The sequence below is a fragment of the Aotus nancymaae genome, unplaced genomic scaffold (genome assembly GCF_030222135.1).
Source record: "Aotus nancymaae isolate 86718 unplaced genomic scaffold, 86718_ANA_hifiasm-v0.15.2.pri h1tg000155l, whole genome shotgun sequence".
Lineage (NCBI taxonomy): Eukaryota > Metazoa > Chordata > Mammalia > Primates > Aotidae > Aotus > Aotus nancymaae.
The window spans coordinates 1,011,170-1,028,865 of NW_026988570.1; the positions used below are offsets into that span (position 1 = coordinate 1,011,170).

Consider the following 17,696-nt stretch of genomic DNA (forward strand, 5'->3'; position numbering starts at 1 on the left):
AGTGGCTCACACCTGTAATACCAGCACTTTGAGAGGCCAAAGGGGGCTGATCACTTGAGGTCAGGAGTTCAAGACCAGTCTGGCCAACATGGTGAAATCCTGTCTCTACTATAGATATAAAAATTAGCTGGGCATGGTGGCAGGCACCTGTAATCCCAGCTACTAGGAAGGCTGAGGTAGGAGAATCACTTGAATTCAGGAGGTGGAGGTTGAAGTGAGCTGAGATCGCATCACTGCTGTGCTCCAGCCTGGGCGATGGGGTGAGTGAGAATCTGTCTTTAAAAAAAAAAAAAAGAGGTGCGCGCTGAGGAGGAGCCGTTGCCGCCGTCGCCGCTACAGAGGCCGAGCGGAGCCGTTAGCGCCGCGCCGCCGCCGCCGCCGCCGCCGCCGCCCGCCCGCCCCGGAGCAGCCCCGGGCCCGCCCGCCCGCGTCCAGATTTTTGAAAAATACAATGTCTAATGGTTATGAAGACCACATGGCCGAAGACTGCAGGGGTGACATTGGGAGAACGAATTTGATCGTCAACTACCTCCCTCAGAACATGACCCAGGATGAGTTACGAAGCCTGTTCAGCTGCATTGGTGAAGTTGAATCTGCAAAACTTATTCGGGATAAAGTAGCAGGACACAGCTTGGGCTATGGCTTTGTGAACTACGTGACTGCAAAGGATGCAGAGAGAGCAATCAACACGCTGAACGGCCTGAGGCTCCAGTCAAAAACCATTAAGGTGTCATATGCTCGCCCGAGCTCAGAGGTCATCAAAGATGCCAACTTGTACATCAGCGGGCTCCCACGGACCATGACCCAGAAGGACGTAGAGGACATGTTCTCTCGGTTTGGGCGGATCATCAACTCAAGGGTCCTCGTGGATCAGACCACAGGTTTGTCCAGAGGGGTTGCGTTTATCCGGTTTGACAAACGGTCGGAGGCAGAAGAGGCAATTACCAGTTTCAATGGTCATAAACCCCCAGGTTCCTCTGAGCCCATCACAGTGAAGTTTGCAGCCAATCCCAACCAGAACAAATATGTGGCACTCCTCTCACAGCTGTACCACTCGCCAGCGCGACGGTTTGGAGGCCCCGTTCACCACCAGGCGCAGAGATTCAGGTTCTCCCTGATGGGCGTCGATCACATGAGCGGGCTCTCTGGCGTCAACGTGCCCGGAAACGCCTCTTCGGGCTGGTGCATTTTCATCTACAACCTGGGGCAGGACGCCGACGAGGGGATCCTCTGGCAGATGTTTGGGCCGTTTGGCGCCGTCACCAATGTGAAAGTGATCCGCGACTTCAACACCAACAAGTGCAAAGGGTTTGGCTTTGTGACCATGACAAACTTTGAAGAAGCCGCGATGGCCATAGCCAGCCTGAATGGCTACCGCCTGGGGGACAAGATCTTACAGGTTTCCTTCAAAACCAACAAGTCCCACAAATAACTCGCTCATGCTTTTTTTTGTACGGAATAGATAATTAAGAGTGAAGGCGTTGAAACTTTTCTTGTTAGTGTACAACTCATTTTGCGCCAATTTTCACAAGTGTTTGTCTTTGTCTGAATGAGAAGTGAGAAGGTTTTTATACTCTGGGATGCAACCGACATGTTCAAATGTTTGAAATCCCACAATGTTAGACCAATCTTAAGTTTCGTAAGTTATTTCCTTTAAGATATCTATTAAACAGAAATCTAAGTAGAACTGCATTGACTAACCAGTCCCTCTGGATGGTGGTGAACCTGAAGCATGCTTTAACCTCTAAGACTGTCTAACACGCGTTTCATTCAGTGTCTCCACAGACCGGGTAGCAAAAAAAGAACAAAAAAATCACCTTTTAGTTTTAGTTTTGAATCTAAAGATGTTAGACAGATGCTGAGTGTGCGTTTTCTCAACCACTTCACCATTTTAAGCAATGTGTATGCTTTGGTTGACAGGAAGTTGCTTCTCCAAGCAGGTCCCGTTGCCACCTCCTGCTCACTCAGTCCCGGACTCTGCCGAGTGGTCCTGGGAATGGCGGCGGGCCCGTCCAGCGTGAGCCACCACTGGGACTAGGGCCACATGCCGGGCCAGGCCCTCCAGAGAAGGACACAAACGTGTTTTGTAAGCCCAGGTACCAATGGGAACGGACCAAAGAGTTTCAGGGAAACTCCAGTATATTCCAGAGTCAGATCTAAGCTCCAGGCACGCCTGAAGATGTGTTGCTACTCTGACACCCCGAGTTTCTGTCCACACATTGCATGCATGGCGCCCCCCACATTGGATACTCTTGTTCACGATCATTTCTCCCGTTTCTAAGAGCATTTAACATAGCTTGGAGGCGTAAGATGGCTCTGTTTTTTAATAACACAGAAACATTTGAGCATTGTATTTCTCGCATCCCTTCTCGTGAGCGCTTAGACCCTTTTCTATTTTAGTCGGATTTTGTTTTGAAATTTTGCTTTTGTATGAACACTCAGCAGAAAAGTACTTACTTCTTGCCAGTTATCTATTAACCAAAACCTTTGATTTGTAGTTTTAAAGATTAACCCTCAAAGTTCTCTTCATAACTGCCTTGACATTTTGGGTTGTTCTGTTCTGTTAATTTTCTTTTGCTTTTTTGTGTTTTTTGTTTGTTTTTACTTTTGCATTTAAGACCATTAAATTTGATTTTGTTTTGCTCGGAAAAAAAAAAAAAAGAAGCCACTTAGAGAACTTATGACCATGGTATTAATTTCTTATGTCCTGAGATTCTTATTCACTTTGTCTTCTTCTTTCCATATTTTAAAGTCTTTCATCCTTCATATATAATGTCCAGTGTTTTCACAACTTAGAAGAAGGAATAGAGAGAAATTTATCTACTCCATCTTGTCCATAACCAGCAGTTCAAGAAAGTAATTTTATTTTGCCATTGAATTTTGAGTGTCTAGAGGCCATTGCTGTTCACAAACTTTATTCAACAGAGGGAGTGTTTACCCTGAAAGCTGCATTTATATAAAAAATAAGGTACCAACAAATTAGGAAGAAAAATGCAAACTGAGAGTATGTGATAACTTCATGTACACTCCCTATCTCTTTTATTTGTTCACTATTATCCCTAAAAGTTATGAGAATAGAGAATGACACTAATAATGTTCTGACAGTCCTTGGAATTGTAAGAGAATATAAGACATCCCTCTGTCTTTTATTTTAAGAAAGCATAGAATACTGCTCAGCAATAAAAAGAGATGACTTGGGTGGATCTCCAGGGAATCATTCTGGGTAAAAAAAAATCTCTGAAGGTTACATGCTGCATGATTCCATTTACATAGCATTGTTGAAATGACAAATTTATGGAGATGGAGAACAGACTTGTAGTTGCCCGTTTAGAAAAGAGAATAGGGAGAGGATGGCTGTGGCTGTAAAAGAAATAGCATGAGGGTTCCTTGTGCTGTGCTATCTGTGGTGGTGGTCATACAAATATACACACAATAAAACTGCATAGACACACACACACACACACACACACACACACCTACACACACACCCCACTGGCGTGCATGTAAAAGTGGTGAAATATCAATAGATGAATGGATTGTACCAATGGCAATTTTGTGATTGAGGCCAGACACTACCCAGAGACTTCACTGACTCTTCCCCTGCTGGTAATATTGTACTACAGTCCTGCAAGTTTTCACCATTGGGGAGACTGGGCAAAGGGTGTGTGGGAGTCTCTAGCATTTCTTTTAACTGTATGTGTCAGTGTACAATGAATTCAAAATAAAAAGTTTTAAAAAGCAAAGCAAAGCATTTTGCTATTTTTTACTTTCTTCCCCTGCAGACTGCCCTACTCACTTCCTTGGTGCAAACAAAGAGGAAATTGACAGTCTAATGTGGCTTCTGCTTAATAGTCTCTTGTGTGCACAGAGAACCCATTTTCCCAGTTGTATAAGAGTTGGTTGTTCTTTTCCCCATGAGCTATTGTTTGGGCTTTGAGTAGTGAGGTGCAACGTAGTCCTATTCTGGAGTTACAATTGGGAGACTCTGACTTATGTAGGCACAATTGCTTTCCAGTGGTGTCCTTAATGCCCTCTGAATAATCCAGGTTATTTCCTCTGCCCAGTCCTGAGGCTGCCTCCATGGAGACTGGCTCTATACAAAGATGCTAAAGACCAGACACTCCCCAGAGACCTCTGGGGCCCCTCCCCTATCAAGGGAGAGCAGAAGAGATATGAGTCTTTTGTGGAGGCTGACATCGCATGCAGACTTTAGCCTCAAGTCTTTGTCATGTGCCAAGTACAGAAGAAATACCGTGAACTAGAAAGCTTTTGTGAGTATAAGGAGGAGAAAAAAAATTAAGCCAGATTTGCAAGATGCTTTATGTTTTTTCAAGTGTGTTCCCATCTCTAAAGGTAAACTACAGGACCCACCCTTTGGGGCAGGTAGATGAGGTGATCCTGCATTAGTGAACTGTAGCATTTGACTTTCACAGAGAATGGTTTTCTCTGTAGAAACTGAGGTACGAAAAAATGGATGCAGTTATGGGAACTTTGATATGAGATGCAAAATATCTGGGTAGAAAGCAGATAAATTGCCCTGATTTATGTATTTTACTATAAAGTGGACATAAAATGCACAGAATTTCTCAGTTTTCATGTACGAAATGTCTCACACTCAAATGTCAGTAAGGGCCAGAAGAAAATGTGAATATAAGGAGTTAAATGCAAATATGAGGAGTTAGTGGATAAATAATAACATAAAGTATGAGGCATCATCAATAAACTAGAGATCTTGGATTCAATATGAATGTTTTCAAGTTCGGTTTTAAAACATGGTGATGGCTGGATAATCACATCTGACCACAAATGGTTAGCAGCTGCTTCAGTATAAGTTGTGTTTGGCTTTTCTATATTATGAACCCAGCAATTAAGCTTTTCTGTATATAACAAAAGCACAAATATCAATGGCTTAAATAAGATTAGGTCACCTGGTTCTTGTTAGGATGTAGAAAGACATGAACACTTTTCTCCCATGGTGATGACAAGAATGAACCATATTAAAATCATATGTCTCATGGGGCTTTCAAAGATGGGAAGATATAAGGAAGCTCTGATGAACTGAATTGCAGAGGGCGCACCCTCTGTAGGTGAGCAGGGACCCTGGAGTTCTCTGGGGCAAGTGCCTGAATGAGTCCAGGCAGGAAAAGAAGCAGCTGCCTACAGGCAGGAGGCTTTTCAGGGCTAAGAAGGAGTATTATGCATCAGGGGCCACATGTGGGTCTGGAGGAATTCCAAATACAAAAATCAATCTCTCTGCCCAACAACTCTCTTTCTTCCCTAGAATTTTGCTGGGAAAGTGGCATTAGAGAAGGGGTTGGTAGCAGGGAGAATACAGACACCCTTACATATCTGTGAGGCTTGGGTTCTGGTGCCCTGCAGAGGGTGAACCTAAAGGTGAATCCAAACCGTCTGAAACATTAACTACTCCCAGCTTCCAAACACGAAGAAAAGATAAGAGTACTTTAATTATAGCAATGCAAGAGGCTGGGGTTTGGCTACCAGAGTTTCTTACATTAGATGTAAAGTGGTATGATATGAATTCAAGGTAGAGATTGTCAGACTGGATAAAAAAGCAAGACCCAACCATATAGTATTTACAAAGACACACTTTAAATATGACACAGATACATTGAAAGTAAATGGACAGAAAAGGAAAAACATGGTTATGTCCAGACTCAATGTGAGAAGGAACACAAAGGTGTGGCTGATTTTGGCATTGGGAAGTGTGACTCATTGGCATTGGGAGGCATGGGCCATTGACACTGGGACGCGTGGACCATTGGCACAGGGAGGTATGGCTCATTGGCACTGGGAAGCGTGGACCATTGCTGGGAACCCTGGCTCACTGCACTGGGAGACGTGGACCATTGACTGAGAGGTGCAGCTCATTGCCCTAGGAGTGTGGACCATTGCAGTGGGAGGCAGGCAAGAACCATTACACTAGGAAGTGCAGCTCATTGCCCTGGGAGGTGTGGCTTGTTGGCACTGGTAGTTAAGGACCATTGCACTAGGAAGCATGGACCATTGCACTGGGAGTTGCAGCTCATTGCCCTGGGAAGTGTGGACCAGCGCACTGGGAGGTGTGGGTCATCACAGGACTGTTGCCCTGGGAGGTGCAGCTCATTGCCCTGGGAGGTGTGAATTATTGAACTGAGATGTGTGGACCATTGCATGGGAGGTATGGGCTATTGGGGGCCATGTGGCATTTGAGGTATCATAGCAGAATGGGTCTGGGAAAGAGAATTCTGGGCTCAGAGAGTCTTCTGTTCTTTCTTGCTTCCTCCTCTGGAATTGGCTGCCTGTTCTTCCCCAAAGGAAGCTGAGGAATGTCTGCAGCAGGCAGGCCGTGTGGGGACCTCTGGACCACAAAGGCCTGTCTCTTTCTGTGACTACGTAGGCCTGGAGGGGTGTTCTGCTCAGTGGAGAGAACATGGCTGTGGTCTTTACCAGCCCTCCATTCCTCCTCCCCTCATAGACCTGTGAGAGAAAACGGATGTGTTCCTTCATTTTAGATAGAAGGGCTTTGAGGACTGGAGAATGCCTAGGGAGAAACAGGTGATCAAAATATACTATTGTTTCAGGATGTAATTGTAAAAAAATTTGGGCACCGAATATGAATTCAGGAATCCTTGGTCCCTGTGCCAAGGCAGCCAAACCCCTGCACAGTGTGAGAGCAACTCCTGGGGTTGGTGGGAGGCCTGGCTGATGCATGATGGGTCTGAAAAAACCTCTCAGGCTTTGCCAGGTGTGTGTCAGGCACTGATGGCAGCAATTGAACCAGCCTAGGTTGGCTTAGTGCACCCTCTAGTGGGAGCAGGTCTAAAGAGCAAAATGCGAGCATCCTTGCCTCAGGGCAGAGATGATGCTGAACATGCACACCACATCAAAGGACAAACATGTTAAGGGACTTGTATTAAGCAATTATTGTGATTAGTCTGTTCTCACGCTGCTATAAGGACATACCCGAGACTAGGTAATTTATAAAGGAGTTTCAATAGAGTCACAATTCCACGTGGCTGGGGAGCCCTCAGAATCATGGTGGAAAGCAAAGGGGCACGTCTTACATGGCTGTGCAGGGGAACTACCTTTTATAAAACCATCAGCTTTCATGAAACTTATTCACTATCACGAGAATAGCACGGGAAAATCCTGCCCCCATGGTCAATTACCTCTCTCCGGGTCCCTCCCACGACATGTGGGGTTTATGGGAGCTACAATTCAAGATGAGATTCTGGTGGGGATACAGTCAAACCATATCAGTCATCATCTTAAATTATTAATATATTGGAATTTATTTATGTCTATTGGAAAACAGACCAGTCGCTTAGCTATATTTCATGGGGGTTTTGAGGAATTACCATCATAACTTATGGGAGAGTGTTTCAGTAAATGGTTACATAAGTATGAGGAATTTTAGTGTTTTCATTAGAAATAATGCATGGAATTTATAGGACAATTTATTAAGAAGCTCAAGTGTATGTACGGTCATTCATTAATCTAGGGCCACTTCTCTTTTAGAGAAGTTGGTAACCATTTTTGATTGCTGTCAATAGAGATTGGGTCCATGGTAAGCCTCCCTCCTTGGAGGGCCTTTCGGTGATAGGATGGTCAGGTGAGGAAGGGCCGTGCTCCTGCGCCTCCTAATTCTGAATTACATTTATTGGGCCATGTAGTCTGGTTAGTGCCTGAGTTTATGTAAGGGAAATGAATTCCATCTCTACATGCTGGGTTCTTATCAGAGAAGAGAAATGAACTCACACTACGCTGACAGGTAAATGTCACCCACATGAACAAGACACCATCTTCAATATGGCATGAAGGGGACAGAGCGTGTTTAGATGAAACAGGCTGGTGCAGACCTCTGGGGTCGACCACAGCTGGCACTAAAACTCAGTGAGGCTGTGGCGAGAGGGATGGAGGGGATGTGGGAAGTGACTCCGCCTGGAACCTCTCCTGACCTGCCCCAGTTCTTTCCAAGCCTCTCCTTGGGAAGAATTTGGGGCAGGTCAGGAGAGGTTCCAGGCAGAGTCAGAGGCAGCTGGACTGGGGCAGGGAAAGCTGCCCTTGCCCTCCCTGTGAGTCTCAGGGTCAGGGTCACTGCCCTGCTTTTCTGCTTCCAGATGAGATGGAGTAGCAGGGATTGCATTTATCCTTCCACCTGACATAATTAACACAGGACAAAATAGATGGGGAAAAAATAACAAAGCAAAGCAGCTGCCATCAGACAGCACAGAGCTGTGGTCCCTGAGGGGGGCAGACAAATGAGAGGAGTGTTAGGATTTCCCTGGAGGGCGTGGCCTGGACGCTTTCCAAGTTGTGGCCCATGGATGTGGCTGCTGACATGGTGGGGTCCCTTCTGGAAAAGCACCTTGTCAGTGAACAGCAACGTTCTTTTCTGATTTTTCTAGTACCATGCATTGTTTTCTCCCATTGTCCGTAAAAGGAGGCAAGAATGCAGTGTGCCACGGTCTTCTTGCGGCACTGCTCGGTGGCATACCTGAACCTCGGTTTGCATGTGCTGGCTGAGTCAGTGAGTGTGCTGTGGTGTACCTCCAGCATTTGTGGCTCCTCAAATCTTTTCAGCACCCTCTTCACAGTTTGAAAACACTCAACGGTGTACATCCTGCCTTCTAATTAACCTCCGAATGTTCCATTTCACAGCTGTCCTTGCTTTTGAGGTACAAATATATGATTTAGTTCGGTGATCATAGACACTCACTCAAGGCTTTCGTTCTGAGCAATTCCCATCACTGGGGCAGATTGCGGTGGAATGGCAGGGGGAGGGGCTGGCAGCCATGGCAGTGGCGTCCTGATTCAGCAGCCTCCAAATGGGGCCAGAGCAGCTGCCCCTCGCTGCATTAGTTCTATGGTGTGGCATTGGGGGTCTCTTTCTGCAGCATTCAATGATTTGGTATGCTATCTTTTTTTTTTTTTTAAAACAGCTTTTTGTTATCTCTACTCACAAGTTATTATAATATTAATATTTATCAGTTTAATGTTACACATATGATAACAGATGATAAAAGTATCATATTAACAATAAGAACATTATTTTGTATAACTGAATTACTGAATATGCAGCCTCTTGCAATAACAACTTAGTGGACCCAACTCTACCCTCTGAATGGACCAATTTTATGATTCTTGTAAAACGTTTTGAGTTGGATATAGTTTCTTGTTGCTTCTTTCTGTGATCCAAGACTTAAGAATGAATCCCTGGGAACCAGCATTGGAACCAGATCTCCCAGGATCAAAGAGGACAGGAGTGGGAGAAAGGACACGGGACATGACCCCCACAGTCTCGAGAACTGCACCATATGTCTGACTTCAGAGCATCCAGGCACTCAGGTCAAGTGCGCAGCCATGTCTCTATCCTGTCACCTCAAGTGCCCGCAACTGTGACGGTTAACAGGATATGGGAGAGAGGTGGCATATCGTGGAGGAATGAATCAGTCCCAATAATTACACGGACATTTCTGAAATTTCAATACCAAGGGCTAACTTCTAAAATACAAGTGTGTAGACAGAGCCATAGAGTTAGCTATTAACTGAAATGCATGTACAATATAGTGAAGGAGCTCCTGTGCTTACAAAACCACATACGTCTCATTTATCTCTAATTTTAAAATAATTCATTCCCTTGCTGGGTATGCAAGTGCGTGGTAGAGAAAGTGGTGCATCTGCAATGCTGGCTGGGGCTAAGGATTTCAATGCTTCCAAGCTTCGATTGTACAAATTCTAGTTGGGGTTGAGGATCGTCTCCAACGGTTTTTTGAGTTATTCCTTAAACTCTTCCTTTTTCTACTATGTTTTCATGAATAACTCTTGAATCCATATTTATATCTAGGCCAAGGCTTCTTTCCTGTAGAAGTGTTGTAGAGTTGCAAGTTTTATTTATTTATTTAGGGATAGAGTTTTGCTCTTTCACCCAGGTTAGAGTGAAGTGGTGTGATCTCGGCTCACTGCAACCTCTGCCCGCTGTGTTCAAGTGATTTTCCTGCCTCAGGCTCCCAAGTAGCTGGGATTATAGGTGCCTGCCACTGTACCCAGCTAATTTTTGTATTTTTAGTGGAGATGGGATTTCACCATGTTGGCCAGGCTGATCTTGAACTCCTGACCTCAGGCGATCCACCCACCTTGGCTGGGATTACAAGCGTGAGCCACTGCACCCGGCCAAGTTGTGAGTTTCAAAGATCTGATGATACTGTTTAAAAACAATAGCCTTCGGAGTCCAGATGTCAGCTTTGAAGGTCCATTTTCACAATCTGATGGTGTCTGCTAGCAACTGTCAGTGCCTGACCAAGAAGTGGTCTGTGGTACCTCAGCTTGGAGGAAGAAGTGAAGGCACATGCGGTCTGGGAGTGAGGCACCACGTAGGTAGGTTTGTATGTACTGGTTTTGGGTTTGTGCGTACTGGTTTTGGGTTTGTGCGTACTGGTTTGGGTTTGTGTGTACTGGTTTGGGTTTGCGTGTACTGGTTTGGGTTTGCGCGTACTGGTTTGGGTTTGCGCGTACTGGTTTGGGTTTGCGTGTACTGGTTTGGGTTTGCGCGTACTGGTTTGGGTTTGCGGGTACTGGTTTGGGTTTGCGGGTACTGGTTTGGGTTTGCGCGTACTGGTTTGGGTTTGCGCGTACTGGTTTGGGTTTGCGCGTACTGGTTTGGGTTTGCGCGTACTGGTTTGGGTTTGCGTGTACTGGTTTGGGTTTGCGTGTACTGGTTTGGGTTTGTACGTACTGGTTTGGGTTTGCGTGTACTGGTTTGGGTTTGCGTGTACTGGTTTGGGTTTGTACGTACTGGTTTGGGTTTGCGCGTACTGGTTTGGGTTTGCGCGTACTCATTTGGGTTTGCGTGTACTGGTTTGGGTTTGCGTGTACTGGTTTGGGTTTGTACGTACTGGTTTGGGTTTGCGTGTACTGGTTTGGGTTTGCGTGTACTGGTTTGGGTTTGTACGTACTGGTTTGGGTTTGCGTGTACTGGTTTGGGTTTGCGTGTACTGGTTTGGGTTTGTACGTACTGGTTTGGGTTTGCGCGTACTGGTTTGGGTTTGCGCGTACTGGTTTGGGTTTGCGTGTACTGGTTTGGGTTTGCGCGTACTGGTTTGGGTTTGCGCGTACTGGTTTGGGTTTGCGCGTACTGGTTTGGGTTTGTGCGTACTGATTTGGGTTTGCGTGTACTGGTTTGGGTTTGCGTGTACTGATTTGGGTTTGCGCGTACTGGTTTGGGTTTGTGCGTACTGGTTTGGGTTTGCGTGTACTGGTTTGGGTTTGCGCGTACTGGTTTGGGTTTGCGCGTACTGGTTTGGGTTTGCGTGTACTGGTTTGGGTTTGCGCGTACTGGTTTGGGTTTGTGCGTACTGGTTTGGGTTTGCGCGTACTGGTTTGGGTTTGCGCGTACTGGTTTGGGTTTGCGCGTACTGGTTTGGGTTTGCGCGTACTGGTTTGGGTTTGCGCGTACTGGTTTGGGTTTGCGCGTACTGGTTTGGGTTTGCGTGTACTGGTTTGGGTTTGCGTGTACTGGTTTGGGTTTGTACGTACTGGTTTGGGTTTGCGTGTACTGGTTTGGGTTTGCGCGTACTGGTTTGGGTTTGCACGTACTGGTTTGGGTTTGCGCGTACTGGTTTGGGTTTGCGCGTACTGGTTTGGGTTTGCGCGTACTGGTTTGGGTTTGCGCGTACCGGTTTGGGTTTGCGCGTACCTGTTTGGGTTTGCGCGTACTGGTTTGGGTTTGCGCGTACTGGTTTGGGTTTGTGCGTACTGGTTTGGGTTTGCGTGTACTGGTTTGGGTTTGCGTGTACTGGTTTGGGTTTGCGTGTACTGGTTTGGGTTTGCGTGTACTGGTTTGGGTTTGTACGTACTGGTTTGGGTTTGTGTGTACTGGTTTGGGTTTGCGTGTACTGGTTTGGGTTTGCGCGTACTGGTTTGGGTTTGCGCGTACTGGTTTGGGTTTGCGCGTACTGGTTTGGGTTTGCGTGTACTGGTTTGGGTTTGCGCGTACTGGTTTGGGTTTGCGTGTACTGGTTTGGGTTTGCGTGTACTGGTTTGGGTTTGTACGTACTGATTTGGGTTTGCGTGTACTGGTTTGGGTTTGCGTGTACTGATTTGGGTTTGCGTGTACTGGTTTGGGTTTGTACGTACTGGTTTGGGTTTGCGTGTACTGGTTTGGGTTTGTACGTACTGATTTGGGTTTGCGTGTACTGGTTTGGGTTTGCGTACTGTGTCCCCAGGCAATTCTAATCCAGACTGCATTTTCTTCAGTGTCTCTGAAGCTGTCACATTTTTAAGTGCTCGCTGAAGAATTTTCTTAAATGAATTTTTAAGTTGTTTCATATTAAAAAGGTCAACATCTTCACCTGGTCCTTTACTCATCTGGAAAACATCCCAAACTTTCTTGTGCTGACGAAATTGAGTGTAAACTGTTTCTCAAAAGGCTGCGTCATAGGGACTTGCATGCTTCTCCTCACACAGCAGAACCAAGTGCTGAATGGCAGATTCCTTTCTCTGCTGGAAATTTACAGTCTGCAGTTGATTTTCAGGCAAAAAATCCCAGGCTTTCAGGGTTGTTGTCATTTCCATCATGGGTCCCTCTCTCTCTCTTTTTCTTTCTTCTTTTTCTCCTTTTCTTTCTTTCTTTTCTCTTTTCTTCCTTTTCTCCTTCCTTCCCTTCCCTCCCTTCCTCTCTTCCTTTTCTCTCTCCTTCCTTCCTTTCTCTTTCTTTCTTTTCCTTCCTTCCTTCCTCCTTCCTTTTCTCCTCCTTTCTTTCTTTTCTTTCTTTATTTTTCTTTTTCTTTCTTCTTTCTTTTTCCCCTTCCTTCCTTCCTTTTCTCCTTCCTTCCCTCCCTCCCTTCCTTCTCTCTTTTTTCTCCTTTCTTTCTTTCTTTTCTTCCATCCCTCCCTCCCTCCCTCTGTCCTTCCTTCCTTCCTTCCTTCCTTCCTTCCTTCCTTCCTTCCTTCCTTCCTTCTTTCTTTCCTTTTGTGACAGGGTCTTGTTCTGTGGCTCAGGCTGGAGTACAGTGGTGAGATCTTGGCTCACTGTGACCTTGACCTCCTGGGCTCAATCAATCCTCTCACCTCAGCCTCCTGTGTAACTGGGACTATAAGTGTGCACCACCACGCCTGGATGATTTTATTTTTTGTAGAGTCAGGGTCTCACTATGTTGCCCAGGCTGGCCTTGAACTCCTTGACTCAAACAATCTTCCTGCCTTGGCCTCCCAAAGTGCTGGGATTACAGGAGTGAGCCACCACACCTGGCCATGGGGACGTTTGAAGTGATCCTCTTAATAAACTCAGCAACAATCTCATCCGTATCTCTGTCATGGCCCATGTCTTCAGCCACCTCTCTCCTCCTGTATGCTATCTTTGTCCTGTAATAATCGTTCACTCCTTAAACTTGGTAGAGGGGATTCTGTTGTCTATAACCCTCACCAGTGCATTTGTATTTAGCTGTTAGAAAGGAAAACCCTTTTGGCTGGGCATGGTAGCTCATGCCTGTAATCCCAGCACTTTGGGAGGCCAAGGTGGGCAGATCGCCTGAGGCCAGAAGTTCAAGACCAGACTGGCCAACATGGTGAAACCTCATCTCTACTTAAAATATATAAAAAAATTAGCTGGCCGTGGTGATGCACTCCTGTGATCCCAGCTACTCGGGAGATGGAGGCAGGAGAATCCCTTGAACCTGGGAGGTGGAGGTTGCAGTGAGCCAAGATCACGCCACTGCACTCCGGCCTGGTGACAGAGTGAGCCTACATTAAAAAAAAAGAAAAAAGAAAAAAAGAAAAGAAAAAAAGGAAAGCCCCCAGTGAATGCAACTTGCTCATAACAGGAGGCACAGGGGAGGTGGTCCGGGGTGGGTGATTCAGCCGTTCAGCGGCATCGTGAAGAAGCCAATTCCTTCCATCTTTCTACTCATTGTTCTGCAGCTTCTCCCCGTTTGCGGTCTGGAGATGAATTCCGTCTGTAGTCTTCCAGCATCTCTTCTTTTCCCTGTGGTGCTCAACAGGCTGCACAGGGCAGCTCTGATGTTGGCCAGGAATGGAACTGATGAGGTCAGGAGACACAAATCCATTCAGAGGAGGCGGCTTCTCCTTGGAAGGAGAATGTCCCTTTTTATATCTGTGAGAAATAGCCAGGAGAGAAGGAAGCCGAGGCCTTTCTCCTTTTCTGTCCCATGCCAGCGCCCGCTTTGGCTATGAGCAGCAGGTCTTTCTCCCTTCAGTACTGTGTTTGGATGAGACTCAGAGGCTGCTTTTGCTGTCGTCTCCTTGGCCTATGTGGTAAGTTTCTATGATTTGAGGCTTGTCACCACTTGTAGAGTTTTTGCTTGATCATGTGTTGTTTGTCCAGCTTTGGTTGAGGCCACTTAAACCCTGCCTGAGGGAGACTTCGTGTGCAGGTTCCCATTTCATCATCATTGTGTTTTGTTGCAAAGTCAGGTTTGCATCTTGGAGAGCTTTCTGATCTCCCTTCCTGAGTTTTGTGCCCAGTTCTGTTGATGGGAACATCATAAATCTTGTGGATGGAATCTTCCAGTTGCTTCTAGACTCTTCTGTTCTTTTGTTTTGTTTGTGCAGGGGGAGAGAGAGAAAGAGAGAAGTCCACTATTAAATGAGCCCTGTTTTTACTGAACGTCTCTTTCTCCCTGACCATACTATGTAAAAGTTAATCATAACTCCTCCTTCCTGACCAGCACTTCTAGTCCTCTTTATTCCACTTTTTCTTTCTCTGTAGCACTTATCATCTTTTCCTACGCCCTTTCTGCCTCCAGTTCTGGAATATAAATTCCTCAGTGGGAAATACCTTTCTCTCTTGTTCACGGAGGTATTCTAATTGCTCAGAACAGTATCTGACACATTTTAAGTGCCCAATAAATAGTTTGCAAATAAATCAATAAATACTCAGGATTTTCAACCAAAGCCACCAAAGGAAATCTACTTAATTTATTCAGAAAGTGGGAATCTTGGGTGGGAGTAATTCCTTCTGAGACCTGAGGGAAGCGTAGGTGATAGTTTGTGTGAGTGCTCGTTGAGCGTTTTTATGGAAATAAAACAGAAACACTGGGAAGTGTGCACATCACGAGGATGCAGGTCCTTTGCTTGCTTGTTGATTTCAGGGGTGGTTAGGCATTGTCACCCTGTGTGGAGTGGTTAGCGAAGAGCCCTCTGAGGCCATCATGTGACATCCCCTGGGCACCTCCTAGTCTCTGTCATTCCCGATGCCCCAGTGCCAGTGTCCTTGGCCTTGGAGACCCCAAGCTCTGCTATTTCCCCACCTCCCTGGCTGCCCCTTTCTAGTCCTTTCCTACATCCTGACCAGACACTGAACGCCCTTGGGGCTGGTCTACTGTATTTCTTGTTATATTCTGTTTTTCTTTTTTGAGATGGAGTCTTGCTCTGTCACCCAGGCTGGAGTGAAGTGGCATGATCTCAGCTTATTGCGACCTCTGCCTCCCAGGTTCAAGCGAGTCTCCTGCCTCAGCCTCCCAAGTAACTGGGACTACAGGCACGAGCCACCACACCTGGCTAATTTTTGTATTTTTTAAAATAGACATGGAGTTTCCCCATATTTGCCAAGGTGGTCTGGAACTCCTGACCTCAGGTGATCTGCCCACCTTGGCTTCCCAAAGTGCTGAGATTACAGACATGAACCACCGCTCCTGGCTGCTATATTCTCTTTCTATTCAATTTCATTCTTCCCTGTGCCTCCACTTACCATGGGACATCCACTTGCAGAGGATGCCTGATTCCATGCTCTGGCTGCCTCTTGGTGGCCTGACACATCTCAAACTCAATATACACAACTCTGTGCTCAAACCTTCCAGCTCAAATGCACCCTGTCTCAGACATGCTGCAACCATCCTCCTGAGGGTTGACACCTCCCCATCATGTCCCCTCATATCCAGTCTCTTAGCATGTTTCCTTGATCTTAGCTTCTAAAGTGTCTTTGAAATGGCTTACTTCTACCTCCCACATGCCCACCAGACCCAGCCCCTCCCACTTTTAGCTGAGGTGACCTCAGTGGGATTTGCACTGATCTCCCCTCATCCTCTCACACACACAACAAACCATTCTTTACCCTAAAGCTGCTGTGGTTTCTGAAAAGCTCAAATCGGATTGTGTCTTTAATGTGTTCCCATTGCTCTGAGTTCTGTGTGGCGTCTTTCATAAGGAAGGTCATGACCAGCTTCTTTCCCCTTCTCTTCCTATGTTCCAGCCACCATGACTTACTGTCCAGTGGTCATGAGCCGAGTCCCTCATGCCCAAGGCTTTTCCAGAGGCCTTTTCTCTGCTGGAACACTCTTCCTGTCTTGTGTTGCCAAGATCCACATGTTCATCAAGTGCCTCTTAAATGTGAGCTCCTCAGGGAAGCCTCCCCGACTCCCATGGCCCATTGCTCTGGCTCAGTCAGATCACCTGTGTCTTCCTTGTTGGTGCTGTCTCCTTTCATCATTACATAGCTCCACGTTTAAAGTCTGTTTCCTCTGCTTGACTAAACTCTACAAGGGCAGGGTCTAGGCTGGCTTGGATGTTATGCTGCTGAATCCACAGGGCGAAGTATAGGAGGTGCTCAATAAACTGACCAGATTCTGAGTAGATGTCTCACTGGGGGTAATGCTGAGGCATGGGGTTGTTCTTGATCCTTACCGTAGACTCTAAATGCCCATGCTATTGGGTTTTGCTTCCTCTGAAACGCTCCTTGAAGCTCCGAGTCTCCTTTGGATGGTTTTACCCAACTCTGCTCATGCCTCCATCCCTTGCTGCCTCTCCAAACATTACCTTCGCTGTCACTCTCAGGCCATCAGCTGCAGTGACTGGGGATGTGTGCCACTTGGCTGTCACACTCACCTGCTTACTGTCCTTTCACTCTCACAGGAGTTTATCATTGACTCTTCTCATTTCCTTGCCTTCCTCTCTTCAGCACCAATAAATGATCAATTTTACCTGAACTACAGAAAGAAGCCATTCCTTAATTTTGGCAGAAGCACGATGGATTCGAAAGTGACCAAGGAGATTGACTTCTGATCATGTCTCTGTTGTGAAATGCCTTCATGAGCTTGCATTGTTCTTGGGGTTAAGGCCTTTAATGTACGTTACAAGGTTGGATTCACTTTGGGGAAATGACCGAAACTCCCTGAGCTTTGTTTCCTCAAGAGGAATGTGAGGTGGATTGGATTAGATTCCATCCACAACTATTTCCATCTCTTACATTTCCGGAATTTGTCCCAGAATCACAGAAGCAAACCTTGTTTGGAAAGGCCATATCTAGCTTTGCAAAATAAAAAATAGTCACTGTGCTGGTGAGATGGGCCTCAATCCTGCTCACATTTTCCTCTTCCCTCCAGATATCCAGGCTTCCTCCTCCTCCTGCCTCCTCAGGACATAAACAGCCCCCTGAGGTTTGAGGATATTCCTTCACCCAACTCCCAACCTCTCACCCCAACTTCCAGATTTCTTTAAAAGTCAAAGAGAAAGGAAATTTTCAGGAAGGAGATCATATATAAGAACTTTTTTATTAGTCTTATCTTTCAATTTCCTGTAGACTTGAGCTTCTTTCTTACTTTCGTGTGGGGGTCAATACCCAGTGGCTGTTTGACAATGGCACTAGGAAATGGAATTTCCATGCTGATTCTGCCTGGAACCTTGGGCAAACTGCCCAAACCCTCTGCCTCACTCTACTCCTGGGAGTAACAGTCCCCACCCTA

At 46.2% G+C, this 17,696-nt stretch overlaps 1 protein-coding gene and 1 pseudogene across 1 annotated transcript; one reads left to right on the plus strand and one right to left on the minus strand.

Moving 5' to 3' along the window:
* The first annotated feature begins 415 nt into the window (after nt 1-415).
* Nucleotides 416-2,640, plus strand: LOC135272941 (ELAV-like protein 1). Its single transcript, XM_064371682.1, has one exon. It carries the CDS (start codon nt 452-454, stop codon nt 1,430-1,432), a length of 981 nt encoding a protein of 326 aa, XP_064227752.1. The 5' UTR covers nt 416-451; the 3' UTR covers nt 1,433-2,640.
* A 6,966-nt stretch (nt 2,641-9,606) lies between these two features.
* LOC105727618 (centromere protein N-like) lies at nt 9,607-12,576 on the minus strand (annotated as a pseudogene).
* Nucleotides 12,577-17,696: the final 5,120 nt, after the last annotated feature.